The following is a 21,524-nucleotide window of genomic DNA, read 5'->3' as shown; positions in this document are numbered from 1 at the left end:
TGATACTGGGGGTTACCCCGACCCAGGTGCAGGACCTTGCACTTGGCCTTTTTGAACCTCATGAGGTTCACACAGGCCCACCTCTCCAGCCTGTCCAGGTCTGTCTGGATGACATCCCGTCCTTCTGGTGTGTCAACCGCACCACTCAGCTTGGTGTCATCTGCAAACTTGCTGAGGGTGCACTCGATCTTGCTGTCTAAGTCATTGATGAAAATGTTAAACAGCACCAGTCCCAGTACAGACCCCTGAGGGACACCACTCGTCACCGGTCTCCATCCGGACATTGAGCCATTGACTACTACCCTCTGGATGCAACCATCCAGCCAGTTCCTTATCCACCGAACAGTCCACCCATCAAATCCATAGCTCTCCAATTTAGAGAGAAGGATGTTGTGGGGAACCGTGTCAAAGGCTTTGCAGAAGTCCAGATAGATGACGTCTGTTGGTTTTCCCTTGTCCACTGATGCTGTCACACCATCATAGAAAGCCACTAGGTTCGTCAGGCAGGACTTGCCCTTGGTGAAGCCATGCTGGCTATCTCGAAGTACCTCCCTGGCCTCCATGTGCCTTAGCACAGCTTCTAGAAGGATCTGTTCCATGATCTTCCTGGGCGCAGAGGTGAGGCTGACAGTTCGGTAGTTCCCAGGGTCTTCCTTTCTACCCTTTTTGAAAATGGGCACAATGTTTCCCTTTTTCCAATCACCAGGGACTTCACCTGACTGCCGTGACTTTTCAAATATCATGGTGAGGGGCTTGGCGACTACATCGGCCAATTGAAAACTGGGTATTTTTACTAATAGGATCTAGAAGCTATTGGGTATGGGCATTCTTTTTTCTTGGTATTATGGTAGTATCTAGTTATACAGGGGCCCAGTTTCTTTGATCTTTATGCATGTATACCATAAGACATGTCTTGTTCTGAAAGACTCCCACAGGACAGACAAAAGAAGGTACAGATTTTCAGTAATCATAACCCTAATTGTGGAGATCCCATGACTCTATCATGGAATGAGTGAGTAAGAAACAGGATCAAACAGTAGACTGGAAATCTCTGTGTAGACATTTATTAGGTGCATTAGAAAAGGAATTTTTCCCTGCTTACACCCAGTACTTTACCTACCTGCTGAGAATAGTCATGCTACTTGGTCAGCAGAGTAGAGCAGCACTTGTTACACAGATATGAGAACTGAAAACGTTACTACAGTTTTACATAAGAATATTAAAAAAGAATAGTTTATCAGTTCTTCCTCCATAACACCTGTGGATAAATGGATCATTCTTCTGAGGCTTAAAGGTTAAAATCAAAATATTTTTAACCTAGTCTGAGACTAATGGTTGCCTTCCAGCAGTGCTTTTTCCCCCTAGGTTAAAGACCAGTTACCATTAGGACTGGTTTTTATAACTGATCACATTACATTTCAACCATCTCTTTGGTAAAACAAGAACAACAGGATTTTTTTGTAACTGAACTCTTTTTTTTTTGTTATCAGGTCAGTGTAGATTATTTTTCTTATGCATATGTATCAATTTCGTAGGCATGCTATAACTATCATACATATCCTCTTGGAAGTATTCAATGAATAGTTTTTCCTTGCACAAGATGAATAACGTTACCATTTTTACCTAATAACATGTATTTTATTGTTAGGATGACTATTTTCATAGCTACTTTAATTATGTATATTATTTCTTGCAACTGTATGGTAGCTGAATAACATCAACTTGTGTTTGTAGCTTCTGTGGAGGCAAAGTTCTGCCTGTATTTTTTTTTCTTATTAAAATAAGCTTTTACGTGCTGCTTGCAACACTTCTGTCTTATAAAGTTATCCTAACTTTTAGGAATTACTGGAATATTTTCTGTGGGGGAAAGGGAAAACATGATATATTATACAATTTGTTATGTGTTCTTTTGCTTTGGAGTGGGTTTTTGGGGGGCATCGGGGGCGTTGGAGGGGTTGTTTGCAATTACTTTTCCTCCACTGTGTTTACAAATAAGCTGGAAATAGATCCTTAGTGTAATCGCAATGCTTCTGGTCATTTCAGTGTGGCTGAAGGTCCTCTGCTATAGTGGAATTATGGTCTTAGGAAAGCACATAGGAAAACTCAAAGGGAAAATTATTTTATTATGGAAATTCTGGTTCTGTTCCTTAGAGAAAAGCTAGCAGACGTGCTTAACCAGGTGTAAGATGTTCTCTGTGTGGAGTCACTTATGCCCAATTCAATTAAAGCTTGATCTTTAAATTTGTAAACAGGAAATCCTGCTACATTCACCTTCTGTACCACTCAGTATTCTACTAGCATGTGGTTTTATGTATCTATTTGTACATTTAGTTTAAAAAAAAAAGACCAAAAATTATCCAGCTCTCTATTTGAAGTCTTTGCACTCAGTCTTGTTGAACCATTCTAAATTTTGTCCTTAAAAGTGTTTTTTAAAACATTTTTAGTTATTGTGGTTTTCTGTTTGTTTTAATTTTTAAAGATTTGTGGCATTCCTTTGCAAATATATCAATTTGTCAGATAAAGGTTAAAAATTAGATACATTTTATTCATGTTAAAGTCACACCCAGCTTATTTAAAGGCAGCTTTGACTTAGAGTTGCAAGCCTGAGGATATTGATTTGAATTATGCATGACTGTCTGGTATGCAGTTCCATTAGCCTGCTGGATGGATAATGTAAACATGTTCAGAATTTTAAGTATCCTATATGAGCAGCAGGTTAAAAATAGAGCTGATAAGAGCATGTGTATCTGAAAAATCCAAATCTCAGAGAATGAAACTACAAAAGGTTCATCTCTTGAAGAGGCTGACTTCAGGTGTGATTTTCTTTTCTTTGAAAATGCTCAGCCCAAACAAATGCAGCTTATGTGTATGACTTGAACAGGTGACACGATTGCTGTTGTTTACTGCAAAGAGTTGACATCTGTACTAGAAAACATACTTGTAACTGAAAGGTCAGGGCCAACTCTGCATCTTTTGACAAAGAAGAGGGGGAGCATCTGTTACTGTTTAGATTGGTCAAGATTAACACTAGTCATTAGACTAATTTCTTCATATCTTCAAGGACTCTTGTTGAGAAAGTTGCTTGATTTTGCTCAAACTTCCTGTGGCTTACAGTATCTCATAGTTCCTGATTTTGTTATATCCAATCTGTTTGGTTATCCCTGTGTTTTGGCAATCTGTAGTTTGGTAGTACATTTAATGCCTTCTGAAAGTTTGTTTTTAAATTCTCTGCTCTAAAAACATTGTGTTAATAAGATTTAAAACAGATAGTATCTTTTTAGAATTTTGTCCGAGCTCCTGTGAATTTTAATAGGAAAACACACAACTCTGAAAAGTGCGATGCCATGTACATTACATTTATTAAGATTTATTATATGTTGAAGTGTTTCTGTTGCATATGTAGCATTTGTGGCAACTTGATGAGTGAAAATTCAAAAAATCTATTGTACTTATTTTCAAGATCTGATGGATACAAACCAGAAAACTAGTTTAATTTTGCATTAATTTGTAACTGTCTTCACAAAATAATTTTTCTTAGAGGTCTTCATATTTGGCTATGTTAAATTCTGCACATAATGCCAGAATGGAACTATTTTTAGATTATAACGGGAGAGAGAGTAATGATGTATTTTCCCTGGACTTCACAGTGTTTATTTGCTTGCGTCTTAGTATAGAAATAATCACTTGAAGATTTGCAAGTAAATGTATGACTTAAAAGCTCTTCTTGAAGATGAAGTTGATTATACTGCTCTGATGTCTTTTTTTCTTTTCCTGTCAAATCCTGGATTGTGAATGGCATATCCACACACAATTTGGCCAATAGATAAATCTTGAGTAGATCTGGAAAATTTGAAAAGGTGTTTTGAGTTGATGGTCATTTTCCCTTGTAACTGAGGAGTAATTAGTCTGTTAAGAGACAGGTATGTAATGATCTCCTTCAGAGGAACTCATTGTCCCGTTTGATAATGGCTGTTATCTTTGGCTGTTTTCAGAGCAAAATTCCTTTCTCTGGCAATGACAACTACTGCTCTGAATCATCTGCTTTTTCTGCTGCCATTTCGTCCCTGTTAACAAGAAGGCGCTTTAAAAGAAAGAAGAAAATCTTTGGAAATAAAACTAGTAGTTGTCATTAGTGGTAAAGGCGATCTGTTGGACAGACAACTGTGAGAGTCTGCGAAGGAAGAACTTAAGAACCCTTTTTATGAAGGATGGTAACAATGGTAATTATTTCTTAAAAAATACTAGTTTGCACTTTAGTTCTACTCAGAGAGGAATGGAGGATCTCTTGTGTGCTTTTGTGCACAGTGCAGGTAATCCAGGAGAGTATTATACAGAGGAGAAATGATAGTGTGTGTAACAGTGAATGTAGTGGCAGGGGTACAGAGCCATCGGGTAAAGACCTCCACTGTTCCAGGTGCGCCTTTTTTTTTTTTTTTGGTGAGTGGTTCCAACATCAAACTACAGAACTAATAATATTTTGATAATACAGATGACTTACCATAAATACCACAATGTAGCAGTCACTTTTGAGTTCCTTTTAATTGTTCTCTAGCTTTCAGTTACTTTAAAAAGAAATGTTCAGGAAAAAAAAAAGAAGCGAGATTTAATTCTAGTTCATAGTAAAAACATTATTTGGATGTTTTTTGTCTCTAAAAGAATGTTTCATAACCTGACACAGTTCAGAGTTAAATTCAAAAGTTAAAAGAAATGCATCTTATGAAATGCATGCAAATGCAAGTCTAGCCTACAGTGCCACTGTTAGAAAAATGAAAATATTTAATAAGTCTTTAGTTCACATGTGCTTGTGGAAAACTTGTCAGAATGGCACAGTTATTTTGTAATGTTAATACAAACAAGGGTAAGAGCCTGGGTTTTATGCTTCAGTGTACCTGGCTCTAGATACTATGCTTCAAAATTGCTGTATTTTAAAGCAAGGCTGAGCTTGTGGATATGAACAAGTTAGGTTAAGTTTTTTGTTGAGTGTTTTGCTGTAATACCTGGAAGTGTAGATAACTGAGGAAAAAGGACAAGAGCAGCATTTGCCTACCTGTTCTTCTCTGGCTCTCTAGCTCTTAATTGCCTTTGTGGCACTCCTTTATGTAGCTGATGTCTCTCCAATGATTTAATGCATTGAAAGTTGGGAGACTTCTGAATGAGTCTATATCGAGTTCATATTACAGTAATTTATTTTTCCTTCTGGTTATTCCACTTTATTTCTCATATATTCACTCAGATTATGTTAGTATTAGCACTTGGTTTTTGAATCCTCTGTAAATTTTGCTGTCTGAGTGGGAGGGAGTCTTTGTTTTTAAGAAGAGGTGAGAATACAGACACATAATGGGAAAATCAGTTTACTAACTGCCCTCTTCTTCACTGATTAGTACAAATTATTCCCAGCTTGTTGGAATGCAATTTGCATTTGAAAATGCCCATAATAAATTGCTATAGAGGGGCCTAACAATTTCTGTTTAAGGGAGTTTTATTTACTATAGTTTATGCATAATCTTGGAGTTGCATACAATGTTTCTGCAACTCCTTTCTGAAATGCTTGCTTGAAATTTGCTGCGTTTTACATCTTCAGTGGATGTATTGATATAGGAACACTTAAACTCTGTCAACTCATCATAAATAGCAAACTCAGAATTTTAATTTTAACACCGTTTCAGGCTCGATCAGATTAAAATCATTTGTGTCAGCACCTTTTTTCGTTTTCCTTGAGTGAAAGTACTAGATTTCAGATAGAAAAGAACCTGCTTGTTTATTTCATTACAAAGGTTAGTATATGGCACGCCTCCATTTTTTGAGGGGGGGTCGGGAAGGAGGAACACTTCCAAGGGGTTAGATATTCCTCCTGGATAGATGGCTCAGATTCCTACTGTGTCAGTTTTCTGGTGTTTGATAAGGCACACAAAGCAGTTGTGGGAGAAGGCATATCACTTGTATCCATGGTAACTTGAAAGATACTTTGGAACTCAAAAGGATAGAATAAGCTAGAGTAATAGGTCTCATTATAAGGGCAAAATACATAAAAGGTTCAGGCATATGCTTTTAATTAGTTGCCAAAAATAGCTAGAATCAGAGATGATGCAATGAAACAATAATTCTTAGTGTTAGAAATGAGCAACATTTGAAGTCTAAAGACATGCTCAACTGAAAGGCTTTTATCATACCATCTTAGGGGTATTTGGTCCATGAATACTAATAGATTTGCTATGGTTTCTTACTCATGCTTAGGACATGAGAGCGCACGCTGATAAAAGCTAGTACAAGTCTCGTATGACTACCAGTTTCAGAAGTTCCATAGTGATGGTAATTCTCATGGCTGTGATGCAGCTTCTTATGAAAAGCATGTGCAAAGCATTCTCTTACATTTTATTAGTGCACTGCTGAAAAATAAATGTAATGAGTCTTCTATGTAGGGATAATAAAAAAATGATTGAAAATGCAGATTAGTCTGAGATCGAAGATACAGTATTTTTCAGAATAAGTCCCTTTAATTAATTTTAAAATAGGAAGGTAAGCAATGGGGGAAAGTGTGAAAATGTAATAAGGAACTTGAATGGATGGACTAGAATTGAATCCTGGAGAACGAAAATGGAACAATGTGTGAAGTACAAGGTATAGGATATTTGAATAACCATTGTAATAGAAATATTTTAATGCAGTGAATAAATTTAAAGTTTTCTATTTGAACAGCAGTGTTTGTAAGGAATCCATCTTGTATTGCAGTGCAATTCTCCACATTATTTCCTCTGTTGCTATAGAAACTAATTCTAGTGCAGCTGTGATCGCTTATCAAAATTCTAATGTTTCAATACCCATTTCTTATTTTGAGTTATTTAAATAGCCTTGTTTTACTTTGAATCAAACTGCACATTTCATCACTGCTGAATTGTTGACTGGTCAAAATGTTAATGCAGAGTGATAGCAAATGCTGTTTTGTTTTTTTTTTTTTTCCTTTCTGCCATCTACGCTATCATACTTATTGTTAAAGTTTGAATAACAAGCAAATTAAGGCTTTTTCACTTGATAAATTATAAAGGTCAATATTTGCTGTCTAACATCAGCGTTTTGTAATGGATATTACTTCCTCAGTGTAATCTTAATTACATGTAATATTTCATAAACCTTAAATTGTTCTTGTTACTGATATGTGGCCATGGGGTGTGTGTATGTATATATTTGTGTTTACATATGTGTATTGTATGTGTGTGTAAACTATTGTTAGGATGTTTTTAACTTAAAAGCCTGTATCTTGGCACATTTGTTCTATCAAAGTAAAAATTTCAGTGATGCTACATTTGTCTAAACCCAGTCAGCCACAAGGTATACTGCAAGCTGCAAGGTAGAACGTCACCAGTTAACAAAGTATTCTGGATCTCTTTTGCTCCTTTTATTATTAGTTTCGTTGGGGTTAGGGGTCAGTTTTTGTGGTGGTAGTCTTGGGGGTTTTGTTGTTGGGGTTTTTTGTTTGTTTTTAACAATGAAAGTACTGTGCTGGTAGGTATATGTATTTAATGCAGGATGCAGCAACGTAACTAGCATATGCAGAGGAGCTTGTGAATTGTTAAACTGCTGTATTATAGAAGGAGCTTTATAGATATTTGAGATCCCTGTATTTCAGATGATCCCTATCCTTGATTATTATAGTATAGAATTGAGTTTTTCAATATATATTGTAGAACCAGTGAATAATAGGTTGAAAAGGACCTGTGGAGGTCATCTAGTCTGATCTCCTGAATGGAAGAGAGCTAACTTCAAAGTTAGACCAGGTTGCTCAGGGCCAGGAGAGCTTCTAAAACCTTCAAGGTTTTTCCATTACACAGCCTCTCTGGGAAACCTCTGCATATTTCAAGGTGTTTTCGTTATGTCTAATCAGAATTTCCTTTGCTGCAACATGGCACATATATCAGTTATATTAAATCAGGTTTATATGCAGCTTAATAAAGTAGTTTATTAATAAAGTAGTTTAAACTCTTAATGCTGAGATTTGAAAAAATTAGCATTCTGGTTATGACCCATGTTAAACATTATTCTGCTGAGTATGTTTTCAATTGTAATGTTAAGGTCTAAAAACTTTGCTGACACCAAATTACGAGAAACAGTGGGATGGTAATAGGTCTGGAGACATATGTTGTATACTTTCTGATGTTGTAGCAAAGAAATGTTCCAGTAGTACTTTTCAAGATAATCACTGACTTTCTAATGAGTGTACACTAATTTCATGTAGAGTGAAATAAATAATTTTCAATTTTGAAATTATCATACAAACATTTTGCAGCTGTGGCTGTCAGACTTTGATTACTAATTAACTGCTGTGCACCACCTTTAAGTCTCTTGTTCAACAAGCAGTATCAAACACTAATTTCAAATTAGGTATATAAATTTTTGCTAGTATAAGAAGGGTCCATAAGAAACAAATGTTGATGGATATGCATGTTTTTACTCTGCCACAATGGCAAGTAAGTTTAATATTGCAGGTATAATACCATGTTCATGACAACACAATTTGCCAGTTAGTGGTTTGGGAAGTTAAATGGGTTGAGAATGATATGCTGCACCCTGCCCCTTGATTGTTCAGTGCTACTGTTTCTTTGGTGGATGACAGGGAAGAACAGCTCCTCTCCTACTGTTTGTTGAGGGCTGAAGCATCATTCCATAGACCTTATGAGCCCGCTGTATCCAATATGCAGCTTGGCCACCGTTCTCTGATCCTCATAAGTTCTTGCATAGCTCTTGCGACTGGTGCTATGGCTGAATGGAGGCAGCTTTGCCAGCCAGACTCATATTCATTTAGTCCTGTCAAAATGCAGAAAATTATCTGGTTTGTGAATTATATGAGAACTGTGGAAACATAGCAACCACTACATCATATATTACATATAAGCCTAGTAAAGCAGCTTGTCTGTGACTGTGGGAGGTCTCAGAAGCGCCGCAAAGAAGTGCAAGAAATTAAGTTTTGAGTAATTGTGTTTCTTTAACCTTAGAGAAACTTGCTTGAGGCCTTGCTGGAGTGAGCAGAACAGGCTGACGTGCTCCCTGCTGCTTAATCCGTGCCTTTTCTGTGAATTCGTAGCCCTCTTACTGGGTGTGTGAAGGAAAGATACTTCTGTTTCAAAGCATATCTATTTCCTGTGATTTCACAGTGTCTATTTTGCCTTTCTTTTTCTGGACAGTGGGCCCCAAAAGTGGTACTAGTGCCATTATTCCTAAGCATACTTTCTACAGGCATTATGTCTAAAAGGTTTTAGAGGAGTTCTTGAGTATATATAGACAATTTCTTCTGTTGTTGATCTGTTAGGTACTCCTGTAAACTGAGATCGTCCTTGATTTTTGAGTTCTAGCTGTTTTTTGTTTGGTAAAGTTATGAGAGCTGTTTCAAAAGCAAAAACTCCCTGAATTTTCTAGAATCCTTTTTACAGGAATACTCTAATATACTGCAGGAAATACAGTCCATTTTTCTAAAGTAAGTCACTGAGCCAGTGTGTCAAGGAAAGAAGGGGAAAAAGTGCCTGAATAGGTAAGAGAAATCAAGGTTCTTTGGAATCTCAGGATCTGAATATATAATTACCACCATCTCCCCACTCAAAAGGAAAAATAATAATAAATTTAAAATATAAATATGAAAGTAAATGCTTATTCTGGGAAACGTCTTGCCTCTCCTGGAATGTAACTAGCTGTATTCTCTAGGCTGTGCAGATTTTCACCTACAAATGTGGATATTCCCACCCATCAGACATCAGTGCCTTCTCTTTTATCCCTTTGCTCTGTTGACATCACTTTTTTCTCAGATCTGAACCACTTTTTTGCATGTCATGTGTTGTTTTATTTTCAACATTCCTTCACCTTTCTTCCTCTGTCATTTTTGCTTTCTTTTAGCTGTTTGTAATTTTTCATTCCTATTTGCATCTTGTCTGTTGTTTATCCCTCTCTTTGCTCTTTTTCTCATTTTCTATACAGATCTACTAAATTTTTCTCTCATTATTTCTTTCCTTTGTTCATTTACCAACAACCTAACATCACTTTTTTCTGAATCAAGGCACCTACTTTCTCCTTTTGCCTTTTTTTTTTTTCCTTCTTTTTCCTTCTTCCCTGTACTTTTTTTCCCCACCCTAATATTGCATTTTTTTGTTTTCTCTTCCTTCTCTCCCACTACAGAGCTGATGATAATGGAAAAGTCTGTGGGGGTATATCTCTTAAGAAGCTAGTGGCTTGGAGGTTTCCATGTTGTTGGTGGTACGCAATTCAGGTGAATTTTAGATTAATAATAATTTACAAGGCTTGAAGTAAAAATAAAACCTGGAAGAAATGGCTAGGGTACTAGTCTTAAAAGACTCTGTTTCAGTTCCACACTTCACTGGAAGCTTTCTGTGATTGAGTACTTCTGAGCTAGATTCACAGCAGTCTTTATTACCTCTTATTTAAACCTGTACTTTAGTTCTCCATCTGTAAAATGCCAACCATGTTAACTTCTACTATTATAGTAGTACTACTATTCACCATAATATGTATTTCATTTATCTATATTAACAGTTATGAGCTACCCAAATTGGGATCATGTAGATATCTTAAGTAGATGGGCAGAAAATGTAACTCATGCCCTGCTGAAATGGTTCACGCAGAATCATTGTAGTGCTGCTCTGTGTTAGTGATTCACTCCAACAGAGTATCCTTTGCACTCAAAATTGCTACGAAAATAAGGCAAAAGAATCAAAGCAAGCTTTGTGTTCCTATTCTGGAAGCAGTTCTTGATGGAAAATATCTTTCCTGGTACATTTTCACCAGTTAGGGCGCTACTAAATAGAGAGCTAAAATACTAGGGAACTTTACACAATTTTTTGAAAAAAAACTAAGTTGCAGAAAGAGTTCTCACTAAAGGAAGTAATCGTATCTTATTTAAAATAAAAGTATGGAAAAAAGAATGATGGAATTCTGATAATTAAGGAACATACTTAAGTCCAGTACATACTGCTGAAGGGATTTTGTTTATACCATCAAAATAATAGTTGTTGAAATCTTAGAGGGGGGTTCTGTAATGGCTTAGAAAACTTTGTATTCTTTTTGTCACATAAAAAATGAACGTGCCTGAAATGAGCTGCAAAAATATTAAAATGTTCAAGAAAATTATACACATAACACATAAATCTTGCTTTCTAATCACACTTTCTTTCCTCATTTGAGACCAAACAGAATGAGAGCAGGAACATTACAGGAATATTAGCTGTGTGTTACAATACTTTACTGGGAATTGATTTTAGACCTCTATGGGATCTTTTTCACCTTTTCAGCACTTTATCCTGCTGCTCGACTCCTGTGCTTAATACTGCAGCTGTAGTAGTATTAAACTGGACTGGAATTTGAACTATAATTTGAAGTGAAAATTGTACTCAAATGAAGTATAGTAATGAGAGGAAAATATTTTCTAAGCCCACATCCAGCTGCTGTGGTCCAGAGGTATGAGAGGATGCTAGTATGTGCACACCGGTCAGAAATGGAGATTCTCAGGGGCCTGAGGTGGTGTACAGTGGGTGGAGTTTGCAAAGCCGTTAGCTGTTTAGGCTCTGAATTTCTGTTATGCATCTGTAAATGCTGGCGAGATAGTCAAATTCGGGTGAATTTTCACAGAGATGATAAAAGGCATTTCCTTGTCACCAAGACACCCTTAAGATTTCAAAGCTGGTTGTCAATCACCTTCAGCAAGCAGGACTTCTAGTGTATTTTAAAAGGGCGGGGGGGAGGGAGGGGGAGGGAAGAAGGAAGATTCAATGAATTCATTTGACTTATTATCTTTTTGGAAGTGGTATTTTTATAAAAATTTTGATAACTTGGAAAAAATTAACTGTGAACAGATGTGCAAAGGAATACCCTAATTTATGAAGTTAACCAACATAGTGATCGGAAAAGTAGTGTAAAGGAAAATTGGCTGCATGTAAAAACAGAAAAAGTGAAACCAGCATCTAAATGGAACAGAAAATAAGTTCTCCTACCTAAGAAGTTGAATGACCATGCTTAGTAGGAATGCTTTACCTAAGGAAATATAATTATGGAAGGGAAGGCAAACAATTTTACAATTTCACTTCTTAAAGATCACTGCTTCCAGAAAGCCTTAGAGCTGGATATAGTCTCAGAAAAGAAGAGGTTTTCAAGTCTCCTTTTAAAAGTAAAAAAGAAAAAAAAAAAAAGGAAAAAAAAAAGTTTGGAAAGCTTGTTTTATTGATATTTGCATCAATAAAAGATGAAAATATTGAACCAATGGGTTTACGCAGTATTTAGATATATTTTGGACAGCTGGAAAGTATAAATACAGAACCAGGTAGCAGAACTCCTTCCTATTCAAATAGAAATACTGGATAAGGAATCAGAGAATGATACTTAAATTGAAAGAAAATGAATTCAAGAGATGCTAATGTATAATTTTCAGTGAAGGCGACCAAAATATTTGGGAAGGAAACAAAAGAATGTCTTTGACAGTTAGTTCACTATTATGCTTTAATAATGTATTTGTAGTTTAAATGTTCTAATTTGGGCTAATTGTGGAAAGAGAAAGCTTGGAATTTTTCACCAGTGCAGTGCTTCTCTGTATTGCAGAATGATAAAGTCTTACAAATCAGAAGTGCTCTCTAGTAAGTGCAGAAAAGAGCAAATTTCTTTTGTCAGCAAACAAAACCAGGCTGTGGTTCTGCACGCTCATGATGTAAACAGACAAAAGAAAATTACTATGTGAGTTTCAGTAACTTCAACTGGTCTTACACCTTTCCAGAGGAAGGAAATTGAAGCTTTAAGGATTGGACATAAAGATAATTCAATAATTTTGGATCAGTTTTATTAAAAAAAAAAAAGAGAACGGTTTTATTACATGAATGACCAGTAAAATTAGCCTTAGAAGATGAGGAAAATGCAGTGCTAAGAACTTCATGTGACATCAGGTATAAATGACAGCAATGCTGTTTTGATTTCCACGAGTCTGGGGTTCAGCTCATATTGTATGGAATTTTCTAAATATTAGGAAACAAAGGAGAATTACTTTTTACTGGGGGGGGACACGGGACCCAAACAGATGTGATTACTTTTGTTGTTTAGTGGTGAATTGCTTAATGTAGAAGATAATTCAACTGTGAATAAAAGTCTAAAATGTGGTAAATCCAAAAAGAAAGCTGATAAATTTTTTTTTCTATTGTCCATAATGACCCCATACCACTCCTATATTCCTGTTTCTCCACTTAAGCAAGACTTGTGCTGTAACTATTTTGGAGAAGAAATAGAATAATGCCAAGATAATTTGTTTTATTGTGAAATAATATCGGGTTTTTTCCTCACAAAGATGCATGTAAGCTTTTCATTTTAAAAGAAGGAGAGCCCCGAGGTTTCATTCAATATTTAATGTTTATATTTTATACTCCTCATAATGTGCGGTAATTCAGGCAACGTAATATTTTGGATGGTAGAAAAGTTCAAACATGAAAATTCCATTTGGACTGTCTGTGCTGCGTATCAGAAGTCTCTAAGGGTATTTAATCATTCAGAATAAGAAAGGTTTCTTTAATTTTTAAACATGCATTTCATTTTATGTTTTATTTAAATTGTCTTAACATTTACATAGAAACCCTTGAAGGCTTGAAAAGGAGAAATTTATGTTAGATTAAAAAAATAATTAATTATGAAGCATAGTGCATGTGGAGATATATTAGAGGAAGAAAAGGTACTGTTTGAGTATGAAGATATTCTGATAATTACAAAATATGACTTGCAAAAATTACTAATTTATGTAGTGATTATTTGTTTTAAGGGAACTGGAAACCACATTCCCAAAGAAGTTTTGCGGTAATGCTGTCTCCCACAATAGTATGAATATTTAAAGAAGTAATGTATATGAGAAACTCCAAGTTGCAAAAGTGCAGTTAATTACTGCTTGTGAGACAGGGGAATTAAAACCACAAGGATAGTTTCTTTTTCCATATGTTAAGAGATGCATGTTCTTGGAATTACTCAGGAAATATGGACTAAAGAAAGCTAGGTTTGTGCTGCTGCTGACAACCTTTGGGAAAATTAATTAAGATAGCAAAGTCTAAACATTGTAAACATGGAAAGGAACATCACTAGCTTCATGGTGAAATGTTGTACAGCCTAGTATGGTCCACAGGGGACCCGGACAGGGAGGAAAAATGAGGAGCACTGAGAGTAGAAAGCTCAAATAGTAACTGAAAACCTAAACAAAAAGCATTTCATACAGCAAGTTTGTGTATCTTTAAATTGTGTTTCCACTTGGAAAAATGTTTGAAAAAGTTTGTGTATTTTCTCATAGTTATCACCTGTATGTTCCAGGAATACTCATTTTGGCCATGGCTGCTATGTCAGGTTTTACTGACAGTCCCTTGAGGTTGATGGCACGAGTACGTATTATTGCCCCTTGGCTTTCAATCAGTCCCCTGTACAAGGACTTACGAAAACAGATTAACCTTCATTGTTTAACAAACAGTGCTGAAAAGAAGGTATTTATTTACTTCCGACTTAAATGTGCTAATGACAGTTTACATGCTGTAATTTTTGAGTGTACCAGCAAAATTCTAATCTGTTTGTATTTGTCAGGTCTTTTGCTTATAGTTCCAGTTTCTTCAGCTGTTGAGCAAGGACTTTACTGTTACCACTATATGAGTGTTTTCCCAGCCCACTAAAGAAGGATGAAAATTTTAATTAAAGCAGTTAACCCTTAAAAGATTGATTATTCACATCTGCCTATTCACAGCAATACACTTTATTCTCAGTTTAGAGTTTACTAATTTTTATTACTAAACAACCTAGTTTCACTCACGTTATGAGAATGCAAAATTATTTCACATATTTTGGGTGGAAAACTGGATGTGGGATCTTCATCCTTTATAACTCTTTTTGTCTTTCCTCTGTTCTGGAATTTTCTGACTGGTAAGACCCTCAACCTAAACCCGATTTGGTTTCTCTGTGATCATTCTTTTCTTCCAGGTTTGGGTTATATGCTGGCTGGTTTTTCACCCAAAATGATATGGTCATTTAATATGATTAATTTTGTTGGGGGAATTGGCAAAATTTATTTTCCCTCCGGTTTGAGAGTGGAAAGTTTCTTAGGAAACTTGCATAGAAATGATGCAACAATTAATTTTAGATTTTCACAGTAACCATTTGCTTGCTAAGAGTACCTCTTTAGTAGATATTTTTATCCACATTCAGTGGTCTTCAGAAGATATTCTTTGAGCTTTGTCACAGTATACAGGTATGCACAAATGTAACTGCCTAACTTTACACCTTAAATGAAAGGTACAAGGTATGTTATAGGCAGTGGTTCTGTATGTAAATATGCACACACTTCAGAACATGCTTTCCTTTCAGCTCCAAATGTTTTTTTAATACAATCAGTGAGCATTAGTGGTGGGGGTTTTTATTTTAAACTTTGATTCATATGCAAAATGCTATTGACTGATTGTTGAAGTTTGTTGATACTTCTGTGTAATTTTTAAGGAAAATACCCAGTATCAGATACTCAGTGTTGCTGTATTCACATCTGTCTGTGACATCATTTGCCTTTGATATCATCAGTCATTAGAATGTCTTCATGTAGTTCAAACTGGCTGTATTTTCGGAGCACTGTAACATGAAATAATTTTATTGCACCATTTACTGCAGGGAGGGGGAAATTAATTTAAAATGCGATATTTTCACTTTAAAAATTAATTTGAAAAGTTTGATATCTTTTTATGTAGAGAAACCTTTTGTTCAAAACCAGCTTATGCCTGTTTAGACAGGGGCGTCCTTAGATTTTTAAACCCGGATATTTTTTTTAAGAATTTACATGCTATTTCTGCTTGGTAAACTAAACTTTCGAAAATAGATAGTTAAAACCTGCCCCAGCGTTTCAGCTTTTTCTGAGAATCACAGCTGGTTAATAAGAATTTTCTTGTCTTCACTTCTTCCCCACCTACATTAAAAGTACCTTTTCTGTCACACAGCCTGTGCAGTTTTCCCTTAGGGACATATAATGGAGTGCATCAAAGTGAAAAAAGTGAGTCACACAGTCATTTATTTACTCATGTAAGACAATAATGGTGTTGATAGTTACCCAGACATGCTTTCATTTCTTTAGCTTGTGAAAAAGCTGGGAGTTAAAAAGTCTTTGCAGACTAGACTACACGTGAAAAGAAAGAAATTAAGTCATAGCTACATGGTGGTTACTGTCTCATTTAATGCTGTATGTTGCCTTTTAGCAATAACGAGCAAAAATGTTGTTGCTCTAAATTTGCTAGAAAATTTAATTATATAAATTATGAAAGGGAAGTCCTGTTTTCATAGTATAGAGAGTCAAAGGATATTTATTGTTATTTTATTATGATTAAAGTACCAATATAGATTCTAAAATTATGTCTGTCTAGTTTCATGGGCACAAGTTCCCTAATATTAAAAAAAAAACCCCAAAAAGGTGCTTTCCTCTATCTGTCCATGTTTTGCAAATAAAGCTTTCTCACTATTCCTGCATGGCGATTTCAAGATTCTGACTGTCCCACTTAACTCTGTTTCCTATGTAAGGTTTTTGAGTGTAGGATTCCCTGCCTGCTCTGCGTTCCTTTCCAGCCCTGTGGGACTGGAGTTTCAAGAGTTAGTGGCACTGGGCTAATTAACAGCAGAAGACCTTTTGCATGAGTGCTGTAAGAGTAACTTGGAATCACTCTGAATGGTAGGCTGGCTCTGATGGGTTTATTGGAGAAGAGAGGATTCTTGACAGTGGTGTCATCTGGTAGGAGTGCTTGGTGTTGTTTTAATTACTCATTTGCCTTAGCCGAAGCTAAGAGGAGTTCCCTTAGGAACCCAGTGAGAAGAGAAGAGCCCTGCGTTCCCCAGTGATCTTTGAGGCTTCTGCCTATCTGTGTAGTAGATTTGCTCCATAATGAGCTGTCCTGTCCCTGTCCCTCAGTTGCCCAGCTTTGGGGATCTGCAGGGCTCCCTTCTAGCCAATGTCTCTGGGTTTGCTTCCCATGGATGGCGGGTACTGAAACCACAGTAGTTTGGGCTTACATCAAATGCCAGAAGCTGAGGATTGTTCCTGTGTGCCGCAGGTACAGCTGACTTGAAAAGGAAAGGAGAACGAAAGGGAGCCTTTCGCAAAGACTGGTTGTTGCCCAAGAGAGCCATATTACTGTGTTTTCAGCCTTGTTCCATAAAGGGTAGCTCTTACGCATACTCTGTTCATGTGATATGTTGAACAACTGGTAATTACCTCTGAAGCAGTTAAAAGGTTGCTGTACTTCCTGAGAATTTAGGACACAGACAGGGCAATCCTGTATACAAAAATTTGATGGTGAAACTAAAATGTACTACCTTTGTCATGTGGGAAAGATCAGTTTGTTTCTTAGATGAATCTGAAATCAAAGCTTGTATCTTTCTAATGTTAATAGTTTTGTTAACTTCCTTGTTTGGTAGATTTTCTTCTGTGAGTGCAAGCAGTATGTCGTGAAACCAGAAAACATTGTTTTGAAATTTTTGTGTACAAGTTAATTTTACGTGTGAGGGGCATCGAAATCTTCATTAAAACTTCTACAGAGGACATAAACAAAATGTGATACAGGTTTTACCTATCCTTGGTATTCCTTTCATTTCAGCTACTGCATACCTTGCTGTCTTTTCCCGACTCTGGTCAACTGTGTAGTGCTGCAGAGTAAAATATGAGATCACAAATTGAAATGTAATTATTTTGAATTAACTTTCTGCATCCATAGCCATGCATCCTGGGTTTATTTTCTGAGGAGATGTATAACCACATTTCTATCTATCTATCTATCTAGTGTAAGTGAGAAGCAAAGATGGTCAGCATCAAGTATTCATCCCAAGCACAAGATTGCTCATGGTCCTTTTTCCACAGTCTTTAGTGACTGGACCTAGTGTCTGACCTCTAGACACTGGGTGCATCCTGTTAGCTGTCCTTAACAAGTAATAAAGAATCCGACACTGCTTCCCTTGTTAAATTCACTGGTGATCAGAGTTCACTTGGGTGAAAAGGTTTGTGTCTGCCTTTAGCAGTACCTTGTTTGTCTTCAGAGTTTAATTTAGTATCTCCCTGGGTGAGCAACAGCATGGGAGGTAATCAGAAGTTTGATATCATGCCTTTAGGGAGTGCATTTTGTTTCCTTAATTGGTCTACATTCCACCTGCACAGAATCTGACTTAAGATATCCAAAGGTTTTTGCAAGGTAAGCATCCCTGAAATTGAAGCCTAGAATTTTTGTCATGTCATACTTGTGCTATATTTATTTATATATGGTTTACACAGTCCATTGTGACTATATATTTAATACTTTGCTTTTTCCCACATCTTGTCTGAGTGATCATTTGTTTCCATTTTTAAACAAATATTTTTCAGTAGTATTTGTTATCTAATTTAAAATGTAAAGTAAAAAAGACATTTATAGATTTTAATTACTCTGTCCAGATATTTGGACTTACCATTTTCCACAGAACTGTTTCAACAGTAAATAATCAGAAAGTAAGTAAAGAATTTTTACTTATTCTCAGCGAACTGCATTCAGAGGATGAGAAGAACACCTCCGCTGGATGAACTGCAGCCGCCTCCATACCAGGATGACAGTGGTTCTCCTCATCTTTCATGTACGCCTTCTGAAGTCGGAGACAGTAAATGTGAATTTTCCCAGTGTAGCAACAGTCCAAGATGTTCATATAAGTGCCCAAGCGAGGGAAGCACAGGACATGAAATAGAAAGCTTTCATAACAAAGGATATGAAGAGGATGTACCAAGTGATAGCACAGCTGTCCTTAGTCCAGAGGTAAATGAAAACTGTTGAGTGTTCTGAAGCATCATGCAGTGCAACCTTTTGAGAGATTTTTTTTTTCCCTAAAGACCAATGTACAGATATACGAACTCTAATATTGCAGCTCATTCATTAAAAAAAAATAAGTTTGTCAGAAAATACTACAATAGGATTTCAGATTGTTCTTCATAGTTATCCTTATGGCATCTTAACTTTCAAACGTGTTCCCAGTAAGAGTGAATTATTTTTTTTTAAACAGGTCAGAAAACTTCATCACACCGTAAGGACTGTAGTCAAAGTTATTCCACATAATTTTTCAAACAACTCAAAAAAAAAAAATCTGTTTACACTTTTCAAACTGAACACCCCATAATGTAAAATGTCTTTTATTAAATAGAATTGTTAAAAATAATTTTTTAGATAGTTAATGGTGGTATAGAGATTTGTTCCATTTAATGTTCCTTTTTTTTCTGCTATCAACTGTATTTATATCTATTTAATTTTTACTATGAAGAAATAATCTTTTCCAACATGTATTTCCTTGAAATGTTTTTAACAACCAGTTACTGCGCTGACATCTATGGAAAAATCTACATTAGTGATGCCACGTGCAGAAAAGGCTTTTTTTGGTCTCTACCTGAATTTTTGAAGTGCATTTTAGGGAGCACTCCTGAGGCGCCAACAGCTGTTTCTATCTTAGTAGACCTCTTGGCAAGTTGATGTTGCATACCTGGTGCAGCAGCTGGAAGGCCCACCTGCTATGTGAATGCAAGGGTCTCCAGTAGCTAGCTGTCTACACGTACCTGATGATCAGCTAGGACCACAATCTGTATGAACTTCATTGCTGGTAAAGACATAGTGTGTACATATGGTCCTTGAACCCTAACAGATGGTGGCAAATCTGATCCTAGTTCTTCCCGCTCTGTGTCACACCAGTCATTAATGTAAGCATACCCAATATGAAGTGAGAATACTGCCAACTTTTTTTTTATAGCCACTCAACAACTTGAAGAATGAAGCATTTGGGGGAATGAATTCCAACAGCTATGTAGCAACCAGTTTAAAATAAGAACGCTTTATCCAAAAGGCTTTATTGTGGCATCTATTCATTTACATGAAACAGCTATCTTTGATAATATGAAAATACATAGGAAATACGTTTGGTTTACCTACTTGGAATAACTTATTATATGAACAGTAGGTTGACCTGTACTTGTAAATATTTTGTGTTTCAGTATCACTGTCAAACTAGCTGTTGTAACAATATAGGGGATCAATATTTTGTTCAAAATTTGAATTGACAGTAAACAATTTTAAAATTAATTTTAAAATACAGTTTTAGGACTGATGCCATTTACAGAAAATTCAGAAAGTGTGTTCAAAACAAATGCGTCTTACACAGTTCTAGTAAAATTACATTAATAAAGCCATAATTTTTGGCACATTTGTAGAACCCTTGTGGACTGCAACAAGAGCTGCACATGCAAGTGGGTGGTGTAATTCCTGTATTCTTTGCTGGTGTCTCACCATGCTCTCAATCACTAGCCAGCGCTAAAGGACTGTAACATGGTAACTTAAAAATGTGTATATACCCACACAGAAATAAGGTAGTTCTATCTCATAACAAATGTGTATGGATTCTAACATGTGGGGCATGGAAGAAGAGATCATAAATACAGCCTAGTTTAATCTGAGCTCTGTCTGATTGGATCCTGGCTTTTGGCAGTACTGGCCAGGTAACGTCTTTTGATTTCTTCTTGGCTGCTAGTCAGCCATCTCCTTAGGCTTTCAATGTCTAATTACCTTGCTTACGAAATGAACAAAAAGATCATAGTCACTTTATATTGCATAGAGAAAACCATCTATTTCCACACTAGATTAATAATAGAATAAAATAAATAAATAAATAAATAAACCACTTTTTTTCTTCTTTTTCTTCAGGATATGTCAGCTCGAGGATCATCTTCACAGCTTCCTAAACCTTTTGATCCTGAGCCAGTAGCTAAATATGGCACACTGGATGTGACTTTTGACTATGACTCACAGGAACAGAAGCTTTTGGTGACAGTGACAGCTGTCACAGACATTCCCACATACAGCAGGACAGGTGGAAGCTCGTGGCAAGTACACCTAGTTCTTCTCCCTATAAAGAAGCAGAGAGCAAAAACCAGCATCCAGCGGGGACCATGCCCTGTCTTCACAGAGACATTCAAATTTAATCACGTTGAGTCTGAGATGATTGGGAATTATGCAGTTCGCTTTAGACTGTACAGCGTACGTCGCGTGAAAAAAGAGAGGATTGTGGGAGAAAAGATTTTTTACTTAACAAAATTGAATCTTCAAGGGAAGATGTCAGTGCCAGTGATACTGGAACCTTCTTACAGTCTGTCTGTGAGTATTAAATGAGGCAGAATAAGAATGCAGTGATATACAGTGTCCTGAATTTTGTAAGAATAGTGTGTATATTTATAGAGTCATCACATCTACTTGATTTTTTCAACAGTCATAGCACCGTATTAGCACAACGATAATTTCCTTAGAGCTTCTGTAAGTACATTTACTTTCCACCTGCAAAAGCTGCCCATATTTTTCCTTTTAATTACTTAGAAATTTCCAGTCTATAAATAGGGATATAGTGGTGAATATGCATATATGTATACGTGCAAATACATATATATGTATTTAATAGTACAATCTTTACTCTGCTACCCACAGCATTTCAATTAAAAAAAAAAGGTG

The 21,524-nt window shown here is 36.2% G+C and overlaps 1 protein-coding gene across 2 annotated transcripts in view; it reads left to right on the top strand.

Annotated features, from left to right (window-relative positions):
• Nucleotides 1-21,524, top strand: part of SYT14 (synaptotagmin 14) — a 59,165-nt gene that overhangs the window by 15,999 nt on the left and 21,642 nt on the right. For both annotated transcript variants that reach the window (XM_009641583.2, XM_009641582.2), the window contains exons 3-4: nt 18,532-18,800; nt 20,727-21,176. In XM_009641583.2, coding sequence (XP_009639878.1) covers nt 18,532-18,800; nt 20,727-21,176 — 719 coding nt within the window. The remainder of the gene's footprint in view (nt 1-18,531; nt 18,801-20,726; nt 21,177-21,524) is intronic.

Source organism: Egretta garzetta, unplaced genomic scaffold, assembly GCF_000687185.1.
Source record: "Egretta garzetta isolate BGI_Z169 unplaced genomic scaffold, ASM68718v1 scaffold166, whole genome shotgun sequence".
Taxonomy (NCBI): Eukaryota; Metazoa; Chordata; class Aves; order Pelecaniformes; family Ardeidae; genus Egretta; species Egretta garzetta.
The sequence above is the reverse complement of the archived record's forward strand: the minus strand, read 5'-3'. Positions and strand labels throughout refer to the sequence as shown.